The sequence below is a fragment of the Cyclopterus lumpus genome, chromosome 24 (genome assembly GCF_009769545.1).
Source record: "Cyclopterus lumpus isolate fCycLum1 chromosome 24, fCycLum1.pri, whole genome shotgun sequence".
NCBI classification, from domain to species: Eukaryota; Metazoa; Chordata; class Actinopteri; order Perciformes; family Cyclopteridae; genus Cyclopterus; species Cyclopterus lumpus.
The window spans coordinates 7,263,615-7,283,010 of NC_046989.1; the positions used below are offsets into that span (position 1 = coordinate 7,263,615).

Genomic DNA, 19,396 nt, shown 5'->3' on the forward strand with positions numbered 1-19,396 from the left:
TTGTGGGAGTGGGCGCTCCTGTGATGAAGCACTTCTTGAAACTCCCGGCATCATAGGGAGGGATCAGCATGCCTTCTGTGAGCCTCTGATAAGGGTAACCCTTCATGTTTTCTGTGGCAGTTCTTTTGTCCTTGTAAAAAGTGAGCTGACCTCGAGTGATATTTAGATGGGGAAAGTACAGCCTCTAAAACAGCATACAAATGCAGGCGAAACTTGTAGGATGACATGTTTTGGGCCCTGTGTGCATTTCACAACCAACAGTATGAAGAGACTTTGCCAAACAGGCAGCTATGAGGATGTAGGCCAATTAGCCGGGGGCAGTTCCTCTCTCATTAGCAACACAGTGGAATGGAAAATAAATAAATAAGTAAAATGCTGAGCAATGAGATGACTCTTTGTTTCCTGTCTGTGATGATTACACGGCATGACAGGTGTGAAATAGACAATGGACATTTTTGGCTGAATATCACTGGAGAACTTATTCTAACTCACACAGGCTCAGCCCTCTACTGGACTCTATGGGTAATACTCTTCCAATCACAAGCATGCATTCGTCCACTGAACATTTGAATAACCGTAGCCGGCTAATCAGGACGTGCCTACCTGAACACGGAGACCCCAAAGCACATAAAGCTATTATTGATATTATTGGCTAATCCCTAAGGCCACTCTGAAGGAACATACACTGAAGCAGGCAGTTGGCAAACTCACAATATGATGCTAATTCAGCAAGAAAGTCTATAGTTTTACAGAATAAACTGATATTTGACAGGGACTTAAAAGAACAACAAACAAAGAAGAGGCCACTGAAAATCTTGGGGTCATCTTGTTCTCAAGATATTGAAACTTAACACAAGTTATTGTAATAAGAATAATGTTCACTGTTACAAGGCCACTTGGTATATACAAATATTTTTTCATGCACAACTCTGTTCAGACCGCATTATGTAGTGTTGGAGACAAAAAACCAGCATAAACTGCAACCATAATGCCTGAAGGGACTAAAGGTGGCAGGTAAAAGAAGCACCTTTATGCCTTGTCATAGATTGTCTCTGAGCCTTCGACTGCTTTCTAAAAGTGTGTTTGATTCCCTTTATGCAACGCGGAAGTCGAAGTCATGTGTCCAAAGCCTCAGCAGATTTCAGTCCAATCTCAGAGTGATTAGCGAGGCTTTTCATTCTATCCTTAGCTTCCCATGTATGTGATTAGTTGGTAGGCCCGCTTCTGGAGGGAGGCTTTTAAACTGGTTTCTCGCTTCTCTGCTCGCAATACCTCCAAAGTTTCTTTGGGAGTTAGTAGCGTACACGATGTGGCTTTGGGACTATTTATTTTCACTTTGGTTCTTCAATGGTTCTGGATGATGTGAGTATACATACTTGGCTGGTCGACAATGTCTTGTGTACATTAAATGTGATTTGCATGGCAGCAGAAATAGGCACTAATAACTGAAAATACGACACTGGAAATCTGCTCTTGCAAACGATCAAATTAAGAACTAAGAAAGGGTGCAATAATCCATGTTTAACTGGATGAACTCAGGCTGGCCTGTATGCAGGATGTACCTTTTATTTTCCTTTGAACTTGTTTTATTTGCCTCTGTTGGCAAACACGACACCATATGGATGAATGGCATTATTCTAGGGATCCAAGGCCACATACGTTTCCTGGTTATGGTGAATAAAGAAAAAAGAGAAAAGAAGTTTGCATCCATATTCAGCAGTTAGTATTTTACTAACCAGATTATGCAATCTGTAGTCGACAGTACTGCCTTACAGTACGGTTAGTTATCTTTACACACAAATATAAAATGTCCCTGCAACTTTTCTATTATGATCACAAAGCATCCTGTTGCACCTGTAATGTGGTCATCCTGCAAAACAAATCTGTATTATTAGCCATGCATTTCTTTGGGACGTTATGCTTTGGCTTGTTGCCGAGATCATGAAACATACCATGGACAACGTCGGCATCCAATGTCAGAGATGAAAGAATAACTGGTGCACACAGATGATATGATTGATATTATAACATTAGTTAGAAGAATGTTTTCAAATATCAGAATTCAGTTAATTCTCAGATGCAGTATCTGAGACTACCCGTATCCATTTATAGCCTGCACTTTTTTTCCGCGGGCTATAAATGGATACTGTAGGTTCACCCTGAAGACTTAAAGGCTGATGTTGGCAACGCGTATTCACAGCGATCAATTACTCTTCTATTCTCTGGCAAAATGATCAACTAGAGTAAACACTTGCTGCTTTACTTGTCCACACCATTGCTAATACAAAAAAAAAGCCTGTTCTTTATATGTGTCAGTCAAGCTTAGCCTATTTTATAGCCACCGAATTGGACGCATTTGCATTTCATAATGGGCTTGCATGCCTTTCAATCAAGCGACAATGAATTATCTTTACCTCCTAGTATTGTCACAGTAAAAAAATGCATTGTGCTTAGTGCAGATATTGCTGTTTTTTATAGGTAATCCTTGTGTTATTGATTGCAGGAAAAGCTGGCTGAGGATGTATTTCCTTCATTGACAGTGACACTCACCGAGGTAATGTCCACTTTCCCTGGTAACAGGGACTTAAGCTTGTTATTTAAAGTCACTTAGAGGATTTATTTGTGGCTGTGTGCTCATTATCCCTGTCTTCATTAACTCTTTGATCTTCTCAGCAGACTGTACATACAGTATGGAACATACATTTAAAATGATTGTAACAGCTGCTCATCTGTGAATGAATCTATACTTATATATATTTGATTGCTTTGTGTCAAATATAATAACATAGTGGACATAAACATCTATATACACTAAGTATGAAAAGTAAATTAAGTGTATAAAAGCAAGGTCTGTGACCTTATGCCAACAAAATAAGTGTCCACACATGTAATGTCTATATATACTTTCTTAAGAAGTAAATCAATGCCTTCGACTTAGTTAGATAAACGCCGAACAGTATTGTGCTGATTACACCTACAGCCTTAAAGGTGTCTCTTTGGAACGATATTTAGATGAGACTTATGTCAGCCTTCAAACATGCTTGAGTACTAATTTAGACTTAAGGACTGAGGAGCTTGGGTTATCAGGGAAAGCTAAATTGGCTGTGCAAGTTCACGAGTCAAAGGTCATAGGAATTTCCCTTCAATCATTTTTTTAAAACCTTTTGTGTTACATTTATCTTTCAGCCTGGGGTGAGTGGGAGCCACACAGATGTGCGGTGCAACACCTTCCCCTGCGCAGGAGAAACATGACTACCCCCTGACAACCTGCCCTCTTCTTCTGCTCACCTGAGACCACCCTTCAACCAGAGCAGGGAGATTACCCCCTAAAATGTCCTCCCACAAACGCAACTTCGAGTGCTTCAATGCTATAGGTAGTGAAGGCTCACACAAGTCTTCTCTCCCCTTCAAGCATTGCACCGACCGACTCCCCAGGATCCACCACCATGGCATGGTGGCCCACCATGAACCTCTTGAGGAATGCTACCTCTGCTCTCAGTGCAGACATACCCAGGCCCTGGAAGAGATACAATCTCAGGTGACACCTTTGTATCACACTCATACCCCATATCACCACCAGTATGTTCTCAGGGGACCGACCAGGCCTGAGGAGCACCCTGTGGCACACGCAGGCCTCATCCATCATCATAGGTATAATAAGACGGTGGTGCTGGTGAAGAACAGCGACCCCTCATCCAGGAAGACCATCGTCTTGCACCGCAGGAGTCTACGAAGTTTTGGGCTTTTCTTGGAGGAGGTTTCTGAGCTCATGCAGTACCGTGTCAGGAAGTTATGCACTCTGGAGGGCCACAAGGTAAGGTCAACAACACCTGGAACGAGAAGGTTCTGAAAAGGGATGTTTTATTTTTTAACTTGAAATTCTCTCACACAACCTACAGAGTTTGGGAGTACAGGGGTTGTATTAGATTGTATTTTATTATGTGATCAGGAAACTTATTTTTCCAATAAGAATTTCTGTTTAGGACACAAACATAAATTCTGTCCATTATGCTTTCCTGAAATTAAAGGATGGCTGATTCTGAAACGGACCGTAGTAATATGAGTTGGGTTTGGCTCTAAAAAAGTACTACAGGAAATATGTTTGTTTAAAGTGCTGCTACACATTTATGGCTGAGATTGAAAACCAGAGTGAAAGAGAGGCCTCTAGTGACGGGACTGATTCCCTACTCAATCCCAGCTGAGAGCTTTGGAAACTATTGATTTCCCAAAAAATTGCTTAATGGCAACATTCAATTAAAAAAAACACATCTCTTATTTTAATATACTGAGTGTTTTTATACACATTCCAAATCATATATAAACACATTTCCCTTTTTATTTTCTATTTAGGCTTTCTTTGAAATATTTTGCCATCTATCCCATACTGCAAAGAAATTATTTATGAGATAGGAGAGTCTACCCCATGCACTAAAATCTCCATGAAATGTATGGAAACATCCAACAACGGATGTTACCATCCAAATCAACAGGATATTCTGTTTTATTTTAATTTCACCGAGGCTAGCACTGTCTCCTCACAGCGAGAGGAACCTGGGTTTGATCCCTTCTGTGAGGAGTTTGCGTGTTCTCCCAATGTCAGCGTGGGTTCCCTCCGGGTTCTCTGGCTTCCTCCCACAGGCCAAAGAATGCAGCTTAGGTTAATTGATGACGCTACATTGCGGTGTGGATGTGAGTGTGAATGGTTGTCTGTCTTTGTGAGTCAGCCCTGCGATAGTCTGGCGGCCTGTTCAGGGTGAATCCTGCCTTTGACTAATGTCAGCTTATGGATAATTGTTCAGTTTCTTTTATCAGAATAATTTCATCTCGGAGAAAGACTGCTGTAACTAATGTGCAATTGCTTGACATTTACACAACAGATATATTACAATATCCGTTTAAGTTGCTTTAGATTTAATAGTTTGTTATAATCTAAGTCCAGTGGAATAAATATTTTGAGTGTGTGCATGAGAGAATGAAACGAGGATATTCCCTCACACATACATTCATCAGATTGTGTGTATTTCTCCAAACCTCATTAATCTTGGTCACATCAGAGCTATTTTTGAGAGAGGGAGGAAAAACAGGTCAACGTTGAAACTCCACTCCCCTACTTTAATACCAGAGGTGTCTCAGAAATGTGTCTTCCACAGTGGCAATTAATTATCTTCACCTGGGCTATGTGTGACCACGGATGAAGCCATTCATCTGCCTTCACCAACATCGGATTCAAATTCAAAAATGCACTGCTTACTAGCAAAATAAAATCAACAAAACCCTCACATTTTTAGTCTATGTTTCTCTAAATTACCTAGCTGTCAGTAGTGAACAGAAGCAGCGGTATTCAATATTATTTATCATGAAAACGCAAAAGCACACTTAGTAACAAAAACAAATTGGGATGCAGTATTTTATACTATCTTTTTGCTACTTCACCACACGATAGATACAAATATGCAATAGAAATTATACATATATATATATATATATATATATATATATATATATATATATAAATAAATAAATTTAATACAGTATTATCTGTGTTTCATTGTGTTTTTAAGATAGAGAATATGATAAGTAAGTTGTACCTTTTTAACCTCAGTGAAAAACAGTGGTTCATTAGTAATTAGTACTTTTGCATGCTTGGGAAAACAGGTCAATACACACTCACCCTCAAGATTAGCATTCAGCCATGGAGGCTAATCACCTGTGAGACAAGTGACTCATATTTTAATTCACCCCACTGTCATGATGAAGATGATTAGCATTCATGACATCAGCCATCCACTTTTGTCAATCACGTTGCAATACCAGCGGGCATAAAGAGAGACTGTTACATTATACATTTTATTCGGAGGACGTCTCCTAAAGCAAAGTAAATCAAAGTAATGATGTTGCATTCATAAAATGTTTCCCTATAGATATATAATTTGAGTAAAAGAACAGGCATTCACTAAAATCATAATTACAAACTAACATCAGTTGAACAATGTTTAAAACATGGTTACTGGACACTTTTGATATTAAACAAAAAACCCAATGACCACAGTCTCATATATGCATTAAGTTGCACGGTTACAAATGATCCACCCAATGGCATATTATAGATTATATAAGAAACACAAGGCAACAGTAAACATGTGGTCCCTGTTATTGCAGGAGGCCTCTTTACAGGTACAATAGTAGGTGCTAAAGTTGTAAAACTCTGCACTCTTTACACCTTATTCTTACTCTGCATTTAGTTTGCTCAAACCTACAGTGCCTATGAAGCTGACCCTATATCCCGAAAAAAACACACACAAAAAAAGCCTGAAATCTACTTGGTGAAATTCCCCATCTACTTCAAATTATGGCTTGCCTATGGCATTTAATTCAAAATGTTTCAAATCAAACATGCTTGTAATCTCTCTGTCTATTAGTTGTTGTTTTAAACTGTATTCAGTAAACAGGTTCACTCTCAACTTATATACTTCCTGTTCTTCTGTTTTAGATTGACAATGTTCAGAGTCTCATGCAGTGCCCCAGTGTGCTTGTCTGTGTGGGACGTGAGCCTTCTCACCAGTCCATTGTGGAGAATTGTCAGAAAACATCTGATGACAAACCTTCGAGTGTGAGGTCACGCTCCAGCGGCTGCAGAGAAAAACATGGCGGTAGGAGAAAGAGTTCATTGTCACTGACTTCAGTTCTGAATTATGTTTTTAAAGGAATTACTAAATACACTCTAAGCAGTGTTTCATTGGCGAAGGATCTACAATATACAGTACAATCGTTTTACACACTGCTATGTCATTTATTCTTTTGTCTGTCTTTTTTTGGGTCTTGATTGGAAACCAAGGACTTCCAACAAAGAAAAGTATCACCAATCAACAACTGGAAACAGACAAGTCTACCAGGCAATCTGCGCCATATGACAAGTCGTTACCAGATGGAACCGACTCTCCGGAAAATGTGGACTCTTACCTGCACAGTGGTGATGAAATGAGAGATGATGATATAGAGAAACGGGTTCGTGTCAATAAAGATGGCAGTTTGTCCATGGAAATGAAAGTGCGCTTCCGGCTTCCAAACGACGAAACAATACATTGGTCGACAGAAGTAAGAAAGACTACAGGTGGGACAGGTGAATTCCTACAAAGACACAATAACCCCTGTTTTGCACAGGTCAGTGATAAGAGCTATTCAGAATCTGAAAACATCTCTACTGGTGAGCAAGATGAGGCTTACATCCCAAGGCACTATCAAAGACATACAGAGGAGCCTCACTGTCCTCACTGTTGCAGTCACTGCCAGGATTATGACATCTGGAAAAACGTCACAGGAACACAAGGGGCAACTCGCTGCATTCGAACATCCAGCTCAAGTGCATCCTCACATACAATGGTCTCTAGAAAGACAGTGGTTGAAAGGCAAACTAGTGAAGAGCATATAGAACAAGTAGTACAGAGAGACACTTGTGTGGAGCAGACTGTTGAGGCAGCGGAAATTGTAGAGTACTGCACCATCCGGAGTAGGACTTGCTCACCAAAGTGCAAGATGCCATCCTCCACACCGGACAACTGTGAGGTGTGTGTTGACAGTTCCCCAAATGATCAGGTAAATGTCAAAACTGCTCAAATACCAGAGCAAAAAGAACAAACCGAATCTTCTTGTGCTTCCTCTGAAGTTTTAACTGACAATGAGGAGCATGTTCCACTGAGTGCTTCAAGAGCATCTTCTCAGAATAGTAAACCTGAAAGTGAAGAGACCACTGGAGGGTTAGGGTTAGATACAGCATCATCAATGCAACATTCATCGCTGAGCCCTACGGATAGAACATCAAATGCTTCAGGACACTCAAGCAAGTCAAGAAAATCCACAAGATCCCACACTTGTAATTGCGGAGTGTCTAAAGGTCTTGAAGATGACTCAACACGACAAATCAATGCCCAATCTGATGAGGAAGGTGGGATACAAAGAGATCAACCAAGTGCCAAGTCTGTCAAATCAAATACCTCTCGCAAATCAAATGAATCTGAAGAAATACAGGATTCAGAGTCTGAAGACGTAGAGGAGAAAAGATCCCAAAGTGCCATGTCAGTTTGTTCAAATGCCTCTACAAAATCCGATGTTTTAGACGCAACGGCTGAAGAAATGCCAGCACATGATGACCAAGAAACCCAAGAAAGACCATTAAGCAGAAGGTCTGTAAAATCCTCTAAAAAGGAAAAATCAATTAAGTCAGAAGTGGCGGCTGAAAAACATAAATCGGAGGCGGAGGAGGATGAGAAGGATGAGAAGGAGGAGGAGGAGGGGGAGGGGGAGGGGGAGGGGGAGGGGGAGGGGGAGGGGGAGGAGGAAGAAACTGTGGAGAGAGCTCCAAGTACCATGTCAGAAAAATCCATTAGGTCAAATGCATCCGCGAGATCCAGAAACTCAAATGTATCTGAACTATCAATAGTGTCTAATCTTTCACCTGAAGAAAAACAGGCTGAAATTAAAGAAAGAGCATTGAGTGCAATGTCAGCCAGGTCTTTCAAGTCAAATGTATCAGCAGCATCTAGAAAGTCAAAAGGCTCTGGAGGAATGAAAAGAGTAAATGCTGAAGAGCCAATGAAGAGAGCAACTAGTGCTATGTCAGCTAAGTCTAATGCAGAAGAGGAAAGTGAAGGGAGACCACAAAGCACAACGTCATTAAATTCAGCAAAGTCAAACATTTCTGCAAAATCCAGCAAATCTAAATCTTCTGAAGTTCCGAATATAGAAAGTGATGACAATCATGAGAATGGAAATGATGAAGAGCTGACTGAAGATGATGAAGCTGAAGCGAGAACATCTAGTGCCATGTCAGAAAGATCCGTCAAGTCCAAATCATCTGCAATATCCAGTAGCTCAAAAGCCTTTAAAGATCGGTCTGAGGAAAACAGCAATGATGACAACATTGCAGAAAGAGCACCGAGTGGAATGTCAGCAAAATCTGTCAAGTCAAATGCCTCAGCCATATCTATAACATCATATTTGTCAGCCAAAGCAGCCAAATCACGACAGTCAAATATTTCTTCCGAATCCAATATGTCAGAACATGGAGAAAGAGCTCCAAGCAATTGTTCAACTAAATCTGCACGGTCAAATGTTTCGGCAATGTCTATGAAATCGAGAGGTTCTGCAGTTCCGTCTGAAAACGGTGGTGATGCTCCAGAAGAAAGTGTTGTTGAAGAGGAGGCTGAAGGGAGATCAGTGACCTCAATGTCAGGACAGTCAGGTGAGACCAGCATTTCTGCGAGATCAAATAGGTCAAAAGTGTCTGCTCATGTTCCAGCTGAAGAAGGCTCTGAGTCTTCTGAGGATGTAAATGACAAAGAGCAAACTGAAGAAAGAGCAGCGAGCAGCATGTCAGCCGAATCAGTCCAGTCACACGTTTCTGACATATCTAAAAGTTCTGCAAAGAGAGCACCAAGCAATTTGTCAATCAGGTCTGCAAAATCAGCAAAGTCAAACGTTTCTGCAAAATCTAGAAGATCAAAAAATTCTGAAGTTCCCTTGGAAGACGGTGTTGACAGTCCTGAGGAAAGAGTTGTTGAAGGGGAGAGTGAAGGGAGAGCACTGAGCTCAATGTCAGCACAGTCTGTTCAATCAAATATTTCTGTGAGATCAAATAGGTCCAAATGTTCTGCTCATGTTCCAGCTGAAGAAAGCTCTGAGAGCCCTCATGAAGAAAATGACAAAGAGCAAACTGACGAAAGAGCAGCAAGCAGCATGTCAGCCGAATCAGTCCAGTCACACGTTTCTGACATATCTCTAAAGTCTGCAGAGAGAGCACCAAGTGCTTTGTCAGCTAAATCAGCAAAGTCAGATGTTTCTACTAAATCAAAAGCTTCTGAAGTTCATTCTGTAAAAACCTATGGCACTCCCGATGAAGGTGATGATGAAGAGGAAGCTCCAGAACGACCACAGAGTGCCATGTCCACAAAAACGGCAAAGTCAAGTATTTCTGCAAAATCAACAAAGTCAAGAGGACTGAATGGTCCAGCTGAGGAACATTTATCTGATCATGAGGAACATGCAGAGAGAGCTCCAAGCCACATATCAGTCAGATCAGCAAAATCAGCAAAGTCAAACGTTTCTGCAAAATCTAGACAATCAAAAGTTTCTGAAGTTCCCTTGGAAGACAGTGTTGACAGTCCTGAGGAAAGAGTTGTTGAAGGGGAGAGTGAAGGGAGAGCACTGAGCTCAATGTCTGTCCAGTCAGTTCAATCAAATATTTCTGTGAGATCAAATAGATCAAAATGTTCCGCTTATGTTCCAGCTGAAGAAAGTTCTGATGAAGAAAATGACAAAGAGCAAACTGAAGAAAGAGCAGCAAGCAGCATGTCAGCCGAATCAGTCCAGTCACACGTTTCTGACATATCTCTAAAGTCTGCAGAGAGAGCACCAAGTGCTTTGTCAGCTAAATCAGCAAAGTCACAAGTTTCTATGAAATCTACAAAATCAAAAGCTTCTGAGGTTCATTCTGTCAAAACATATGGCACTCCTGATGAAGGTGATGATGAAGAGGAAGCTCCAGAAAGAGCACAGAGTGCCATGTCCACAAAAACGGCAAAGTCAAGTATTTCTGCAAAATCAGCAAAGTCAAACGTTTCAGCAAAATCTAGAAGATCAAAAGTGTCTGAAGTTTCTGAAGTTTCCTTGGAGGACAGTGTTGACAGTCCTGAGGAAAGAGTTGTTGAAGGGGAGAGTGAAGGGAGAGCACTGAGCTCAATGTCTGTCCAGTCAGTTCAATCAAATATTTCTGTGAGATCAAATAGGTCCAAATGTTCTGCTCATGTTCCAGCTGAAGAAAGCTCTGAGAGCCCTCATGAAGAAAATGACAAAGAGCAAACTGACGAAAGAGCAGCAAGCAGCATGTCAACCGAATCAGTCCAGTCACATATTTCTGAAATATCTATAAAGTCTGCAGAGAGAGCACCAAGTGCTTTGTCAGCTAAATCAGCAAAGTCAGATGTTTCTACAAAAACAGCTAAATCAAAAGCTTCTGGAGTTCGGTCTGTCAAAACCTATGACATTACCGATGAAGAAGATGATGAAGAGCAAGCTCAAGAGAGAGCACAGAGTGCCATGTCAACGAAAACTGCAAAGTCAACTATTTCTGCAAAATCGACAAAGTCAAGAGGACTGAATGGTCCAGCTGAGGGAAATATATCTGATCATGAGAAACATGCAGAGAGAGCTCCGAGCCACATATCAGTCAGATCAGCAAAATCAGCAAAGTCAAACGTTTCAGCAAAATCTAAGAAATCAAAAGCCCCTGACATCCCTACTTCACACAGAGCTGCAATCACTGACACAGAGGTTGAAGGGAGAGTGAGCTCAATGTCAGCTAAGTCGGTCAAGTCAAATATGTCTTCCAGATCAAAAGAGTTCAAATGTTCCGACGTTGAAGCTGAAGAAAGCTTTGCGAGCGCTGATGACGAGAATGACAAAGAACAAACTGAAGAAAGGGCAGCGAGCTGCATTTCAGTCAGATCGGCTCAGTCTTGTATTTCTGAACGATCCGTTAGGTCTCAAGCCTCTCGGGTTACGACTGATGATGTGGAGGAACACGAGAAAAGTACAGAGAGAGCCCCGAGCGCCTTGTCAGCTAAATCAGCTAAATCATATGCCTCTGCAAAATCTATGAAATCGAATGCTTCTGAAGTGTGTTCAGTCACAACTATTGGCATTTCTGATGAAGGGAATGGTGAAGAGGAAGCTCAAGAGAGAACGCAGAGCGCAATGTCAGCCAAGACCATGCAGTCAACAGTGTCTGTAAAATCAAGTAAGGCAAAAGTCTGTAAAGTTCCTTCCGAAGAAAACATGTCAAATGATGAGGAAACTCTACAAAGACCACCACGCACAGAATCAGCCAGATCTGCCAAATCAACAGACGCAAATATTTCTGCAAAGTCTAAGAAGTCAAAAGCCTCTAATAATCGAGAGGAGAGTATGGAGCGAGCACCGAGCAGTATCTCCATCAAATCAGCAAAATCGAGAAATTCAAACGCTTCAGAGGTATCAAAGAAACCAAAAGCTGCTGATGACGGCGCTTACACTGCGGATGAAAACACCGAAGAAGATACCGAGGCAAGAGCAATTAGCTCAATGTCTGTCAAATCAGTGAGGACAAATGTAACATCAATATCTACAAAATCAAGAGCTTCTCATGGTCTTCAAAATGCAAACGGAGAAGACGAAGTTGAAACAATTTCAAATAAATCGATTTCTTTAATAGCCACTGAAATTCCAGCAGATGAAAATGTGGCTGATTGCGAGGAAACTGAAGAGAGAATTCCAAGTCCCATATCAATAAAATCATCAAGGTCAGATGTGTCCCTGAGGTCAAGGAAATCAAACGTTTCGCAATGGACAGCTGAGACACATGCCGAAGAGGCGGATCCAACAGAGAGGACTTCAAGTGTTTTGTCAATGAAATCAAATGTTTCCGTAAGAACCACGAAGTCCAACGTGTCTGAATCGACCCGTAGTGAAATGACTGCACATGATGAAGTCAGAGCACTGAGTGAAATGTCAATTAAATCAGCAAAATCCAATAAATCAAACAAAGTGAGAGTTTTTGAAGTTCCTACCATAGAATGGTCGGACACTTCTCGTGAAGGAAATGCTCAAGAGAAATCTGAGAGAGCGCCAAGTGCCATGTCAGCAAAGTCAAACGTGTCAGTGAGATCAAGGCAATCAAAAGTATCTGATGTTCCCGCTTATCCAGAAAGGTTGGGCACATCTGAAATCCCTGCTCTGACAGTTGAGGAAAGTGAAGACAGAGCCCCCACAGCCATGTCATCAAAGTCTAAGGTTTCCGCACGTTCAAATAAGTCAACAGCATCTCAAGAAAAGAAAAAGGAAGGGCGGACAAAAAGTTCTTTATCTGTCAAGTCAAATCGCTCTGTGAGATCTCGAAAATCTAAAGCAACTGATATTGTAAAAGCTGAGTCTGTGGAGTCTGTTCATGTTCCTGCTGAGGAGAAGACAAGTGTTTCTCCAATAACTGCAGGGGAAGACCAGAGTAAGCCCCCATCTAGTTTGCATGAGGAAGTGAAACCAGATACAGTTGATAAAAGGAGTTGTAACTCTATGACAAGCAAGTCAAGCAGGCTAGACACGAAGCATAAAACTGCAGAGGTTACTCCCAAACCTGCAACATCCTCTGTGTCCGAAACCCATCAAACAAGAGGAAATAAACGTAGAGTGGTGTGTCACGCAGAGTCAGAAGAAAGTGATTTGTCACAAACTCTGTCCAGTTCAGATATGGTCAAGGAGATGGTTGAAATCCCAGCATCCGGAGAATCTAAATCCCATATTTCTAAGAGAATGACAAATGGTCAACTGGAAGCCGCAGACATTGGGAGCGCCAAGGAAAACACAAGTGACAAAAGCAGCAAATGCAAACACAAGAACACAAATGCTGATGACTTTGATCTGGGCCCATCTAGCCTTCCAAATGCATCTTCCACTGAGGTTGTGAGCGAATGGCTGAATTCAATACCGGAAGACGGCGATGCGTGTATGTACGACGTGGACGAATTTAATGAGAACTGTGATGGACAAAACAATGTTCACACAGCAGAGGAAATTAACAGAATGGACGATAATGAAAATAATGACTCTGCAGCTGCGACTACAAAAGACACAAATGAAGGAGCTATGATGAACAATGTCCCGACTGATGACATCCAAACAAGCCCAGAGGCACCGAATGCAGATACTGTCTGTACTCAGAGAGATGAAGCCTCAAAAGTATTCAACTCGTCCGTACAGGTGATGAAAGTACTTTTAAATCCAAAGCTCGACAGATGTAACAGTTTGCCAGAAATTTCTTCAGTGTGTGGACGTAAACTAAGCACTTCAGCTCGAGGCCTTTTGGATTGCCTTGTGAAGTTGCAGTTGATAGACCACACCCCCGAAAACGCAAACGAAAAGAATGAAAGATACCAAGAGCTCATGAATATTCTTAAATCTCTTTGGCTTTGTGAAACTCCAGAAAATGAACAGAAAATTTTAAAGAAGGGTGATCACCGTTCTGTGGATGACGAATTCAATCACACCTCATCCTCTGGGGTGGATGTCAACAGTGGCTCTACGGGCTCCGGGAACAGTAGCGACAGTGTGAATGCTAACGTGGCTAAACCACAAACAAGAACAAATACGGTAGGAAAAGTACAAGAAGTCTGTGAAGATGAAGATGAAGCAGAAGAAGAAGCCAAAACTCAGTGGACATCTGAGCAAGATGTGGTAGGAATGCATGAGGAAAAACAAAAGGAAGATGATCCGGCATCAGACGACACCATTAGAAGCAATGGTAGTCCAAGAGAACTATCTGAAACACCGCCCTCCTCAGACAAGGGTTCGGGAAATGACAGCAAAAGTATTTCTCAAACTCCAGATCCTGCTTGGGTCTTAACCTTATTAACTAAAATAGAAAAGCAGTTCATGGCACACTATATTGAAGCAATGAGCGAGTTCAAAGTCAGATGGAACTTGGATAGTAATGAGCAGATTGACCAGATGATAAGTGAGCTTAAAAACGAGGTCCAAAAAAGAATCCAAACAAGTATAAACAGGGAACTGAAGAAAATTCAAGGTCAAGCAGGCGCACCGAGACCCCCTAAAGAAGCGATGTCCCGTGGTTCAGCCACACGAACCGAAGGGAGAAGACGGAGGCTGAAAGTTATCTTCAAACCATCCATTGAGCCCCAGGAAGAAAAAAGGGACGATTCAACGACATGCACTTCTTACAGTGACCAGCGCACTGAGAACGAAGATGAACATTGTCCATGTGATACATGCATTAAGATAGACATTTCATCTCGGCCACCACTTCCCGCAGAAGTTATGAATGTTGCACCTATCTTTATGGACTTTGACCTGAGGAGGATTCTGGTGATGAAGAATGGTGATCCTGGCAATACATCTGCAATCACCTGTACATCTCACTCTGACAATGAGACTGAAACAAAGGCAGCAGAAACATTTGTAGAAAACATTATTGTTAAAGCTATAAGAGAAGTGGAAAGAGATGAGATACACCTTGATACTAAATATGATTCAGCAGAGGATTTGAGCCAAGATGCAGGTCAAGAAGATGAGTCAGAAAACCAGGAAGCAGAAGAAGCTGTCAATGAATTGACTCAACCGATTGTTTTTCTTGTAGATAACATTGAGGAAATAAGCAAAACAGAAGACGAAGGGGCAGAAAATGAAATTGTGGACATGGGTACAGTTGAAGATGAATCCATTGTAAATAAGAGATGGTTGTCGAAACAGAAGAGATTGCTGCCAACAATTAAGCTCATTCTGCAAGGGAGAAAGACGACACAGCAGCTGAAGACAGATGAGGACGACGCCACATCAACAGCGGAGGAATTGTCAAAGGAAGAAGCAGAAAATGAAGAGGAGACTGACGTGGAAAGAGAGATTGGAGCAGATGAGTCGAAGGAAGAGACTGATGAAGAAAAACATGCAGAAGAGGATGATGTGGCGGCCACAACTGAAAACGAATCTGTGGAAGCAGAGATGGTTGATCGTGACGAAGAGATTCCTGCCACGAGTGCAGATGAGTCGGAGGATGAGAACGATGCCATGACTGATGCATCAACAAAAGAACCAGCTGAAATAGCAACAACTGAAGATGAGCTCGTGGTAGAAAAGGAGATTGCTGTCACAAGTGAGGACGAGCTTAAGGAAGAGGCCGCTGTGGTAGAAACTGAAAATGAGTCTGACAGTGAAGACGCTGGGGAAGAAGACATTCTGGCCACCACCGCTGATGAGTCTGCAGATGATACCACGGCCATAGCTGATCATGAATTGTCTCAGGAAACTGAAAGAGCAGAAATTGAAGGTGAGATTTCTGTTGAAAAGGAAGTTGCTGGCACAAGTGAAGAAGAATCAAATGAAGAGGCGGCTGAAGATGAAAATGCAGAGGAAACCACGGTGGCAAGTGAACATGAATCTGACAACGATAAGGCTGTGGAAGAAGGGGCAGTTGATGATGATGAGGATATTGCTGCCACAAGCGCAGATGAGTCTGCAGATGACAACAACGACACAGTGGACGAATCGTCAAAAGAGCCGGCTGAAGAAGTCGAAACTGGAGACGAGACTGCTGTAGAAAAAGAGATCACGAGTGAAGATGAATCGAAGGGAAAGATTGCAGAAGATGACATTTCGGCAGAAGAGACTGCTGAAAAGGAATCTGATGACGAGGAAGATGTGGAAGAAGAGTCCAAGATAGAGCTCGCAGAAGCCGAAGATACCGCAGATGACTCTCATGTGGTTGCCACAACTGAAGATGAACCCGACGAGGATGAATCTGCCACAAACGATGGAAACGAAAGTGCAGGTAGTGCAACAGCTGAGGAGGAAAGTGTTGTAGAAAAAGATGTTAATGTCACAAGTGACGCTGAAGATAACAGTGCAGCAGAAGAGGCAGATATCGAAGCTACAACTGAACATGAATCTGACAACGATGACGCTGCGGAAGCCACCAGTGCGGACGAAACCGGGTCCGATGAGAAGGAAAACGCTGACAAAGCAACAAGTGAAGATGAGATTGCTGAAGAAAACGAGATTGCTGTCACCAGTGGAGATGACATGAAGGAAGAAGCTGGTGAGGCCATGAGGGCTGAAGAGGAAAATGCAGCGGATGATGTGTCCGTTACAAGTGAACATGAATCTGACAAAGAAGAGGCCGTGGAAGCAGGGACAATTGAAGATGAGGCTCCCTCAGACGAGGGTGACACCAAGGAGGAGCATGCTGAAGTAGTCACAGAAGATGTAGATGAAAAAGAAATCAGTGATGCTGATAATGAACCGAATGAAGAGGAGTCGGAAGAAACCACAGACCTTGTGGAAAAGGATGAGAACGTAGCAGCTGAACCTGCAATAGAAGAAAGCTCCAAAGCTGTGACTGAAAATGAGTCAGAGGAAGAGAGCGATGAATCAGCCACAGATGAAAATGAATCAGTACATAACACCACAACAGATGCCAATGAGAGTGCAGGAGAAGAGGAGCATTTAAAAGTTACAAATGGCAATGAGTCAAGAGAGGAACATTCAGAAACCAAGCCCGAGGATGAGAATGTAGATGAGAGTGCAGGAGAAGATGAAAATGCAGAAGAGGATAAAGAGGCTGGAAATGAAAATGAGACTCTGAGTGAGGCAGAACATGCTGAAGGGGCCTCAGCTGGAGAGCTCCATGACACAGTGTCGGATGTTATTCAAGAAGAAGAAGAACAATGTGAGGAGGACGGCAAAGGTAGGGAAGACAAGGAACTAGACAAAGGGGAAACACCTGGAGAAGAATCGGAAGAGTCTGGAAGTGACGGCGATGAGTGCGCTGGAAGTGAAAGCGCTAAAGAGTCTGGAGCTACATGTGAAGATTGCACAGAGGCCGCAACCACAACAGGAGATGATATCGAAGAACGTGACACAGCGGAAGAAGAATCGGGAGAGCTCGAAAGGACAGGGAACGAGATGACTGAAAGTGACGGTGGAGTAGAAGGTGGAGCAGAAGGTGCATCTGCAGGAGGGGAGGTTGGGGAAGTCCAAACAGGAAAGGAAGATGACAGTGAAAATGAATCTGCAGAAGATAGCGGACAGCAACTTACAGAAGGAGAAGAAGAAAGTGACGTGACTGAAGAGCATCGAGAAGATGCTATTATCGAGACAAATGGTGAAACAGCGGGGCCCGATGATGTGGTGGAGCTGAGGCCAGAGGAGGATGGGGAGGAGTTATCAGAAAACAATGGCGAAAACGATGTAGAGGAAGATACTGCGGAACAAGGAACACACGTCACACAATGTGAACGCATTAACGTCACAAATGATAAAGACGAAGACGTCGGAGCCTCCGAAAAAGAGGAGGAGGAAACTGAGGCAGCCAACGAAGACTGGAGAGGAAACCAGGGAGATTCGGCTGACGGAGAAGACGAAGCAGAGGAAGACGAAGCAGAGGAAGATGAAACGGAGGAAGATTCAGACAAACCGGGGGAAGAAACTGATCGTAGAAAGCAGGATTTTGTTCCAAACATGGCAGAGCGTCAAGACGCAGTTACGAGAGCAGCTAAGGAAATGGCATCAATCCCACTTGATACTTTGATCAAAGGGAACACAGAATCTGAGGATGGCGCTTATGCTGATGTTGAAGATTCTGAGACTGAAATAAACAGCCAAGAAGACGCGAGAAGCCTCGAGTCAAAGACTAAGGAGTGAGATGCAGGAGTAAAACTAGGAGTCCGTAAACTGTAAAGTGAAGAAAGCAAACGGATTGTTCTGGATTGTTCCCATTTTATCTTCTAGTTTTTCCTGTTTAGAAAGCACTAAAGAATAAAGCACTTTGTTCCAGCATATCTAATGATGCGACTGAACACATGCACAACCAGTACTGATCATGCAGTTGTATGAAAAAGGAATAATTAAAACTTGAATGTATATATTACACTATGTAGGTAGGATGTTTGTATAGTCTTAATGCAAAACTAAATGGGTCTTACGCACATGTACTGTAGTTTTTCTTAAAATTACTGCAGTATATTTACACAATGTTCGCTGCTATACATTAATTTGTGGAATTTAGCAAGTCTCTGAATGTATTTCATTTTAACCAAGAGTATTCTTAGAAGATTTTTGGTTCTAAAATTAAGATTACATATATATTTTTCTAGTTTATATTTCTGGAAAGCCAGAAAATGCTGATAATATTTATGTTGAATGTATAACTTACTATTGTGCATATATATATGCTGTTCACTGCAGTATTTTAGCGTTGGCTTTAGCAAAACTTGATGAACATCAGTTTAAAGTATCTTCACAATTCCATTCGGTGTTATAGCTTTAAATTGACTTCTTTAGCAAATGAACAGGAACATCTGGAAAGTAACAAATGGCAGGCTTTTATGCATCATGACCGGCTCTCCTATTGTTCCTTATTTTAGACCATTCAACAGTGTTTATCAGTAAGAAAGTGCACTATTATTTGTGGTACAGAGGTTACTACCATGGCTGAATGTATGGTACGTATTGTCTCTGAAATAAAAATAAATAATTAAAAGTTATTATTGCTAGTCGTTTGTATGACACAATTCCCCCAAAAAATCAAACTGAAGCGGCACACTTTGTATGGAAACATCTTAATTTCTAATTATTAAAAATCTATTTATGTATTGAGAGTCACTGAGTAAGTACAACGTGTTAGTGTTTTAATATTTTTTGAAAGATCATATTGAATGCTACTATAAAAAAAGAAACTTGTTGTAATATGGTGAGAGATGTGCAGAATTACAACCACATCATGATGGTTGATCGTAATCAGTGAAAACTTGATACTTATTTTACACCACATGTTCCATTGTTTGAAATGGCCTGTCACCAC

The 19,396-nt window shown here is 41.8% G+C and overlaps 1 protein-coding gene across 1 annotated transcript; it reads left to right on the plus strand.

The window, feature by feature from the left end:
* Window positions 1–7,900: 7,900 nt before the first annotated feature.
* On the plus strand, window positions 7,901–18,237 carry LOC117727726 (glutamic acid-rich protein-like). The gene is made up of 3 exons (XM_034528154.1): window positions 7,901–7,973; window positions 9,662–9,961; window positions 15,179–18,237. Exons 1-3 carry the CDS (start codon window positions 7,901–7,903, stop codon window positions 18,235–18,237), a joined length of 3,432 nt encoding a protein of 1,143 aa, XP_034384045.1.
* Window positions 18,238–19,396: the final 1,159 nt, after the last annotated feature.

Excerpts from the sequence above, each read along its gene's own strand:
- LOC117727726 (XM_034528154.1), top strand. The coding sequence starts at position 7,901 with ATGACTCAACACGACAAATCAATGCCCAATCTGATGAGGAAGGTGGGA. Across the intron at positions 7,974-9,661 it reads AGAGATCAACCAAGTGCCAA|CTGAAGAAAGCTCTGAGAGC; the intron begins GTCTGTCAAATC and ends CTCATGTTCCAG. Across the intron at positions 9,962-15,178 it reads CACAAAAACGGCAAAGTCAA|ATAACATTGAGGAAATAAGC; the intron begins GTATTTCTGCAA and ends TTTTTCTTGTAG.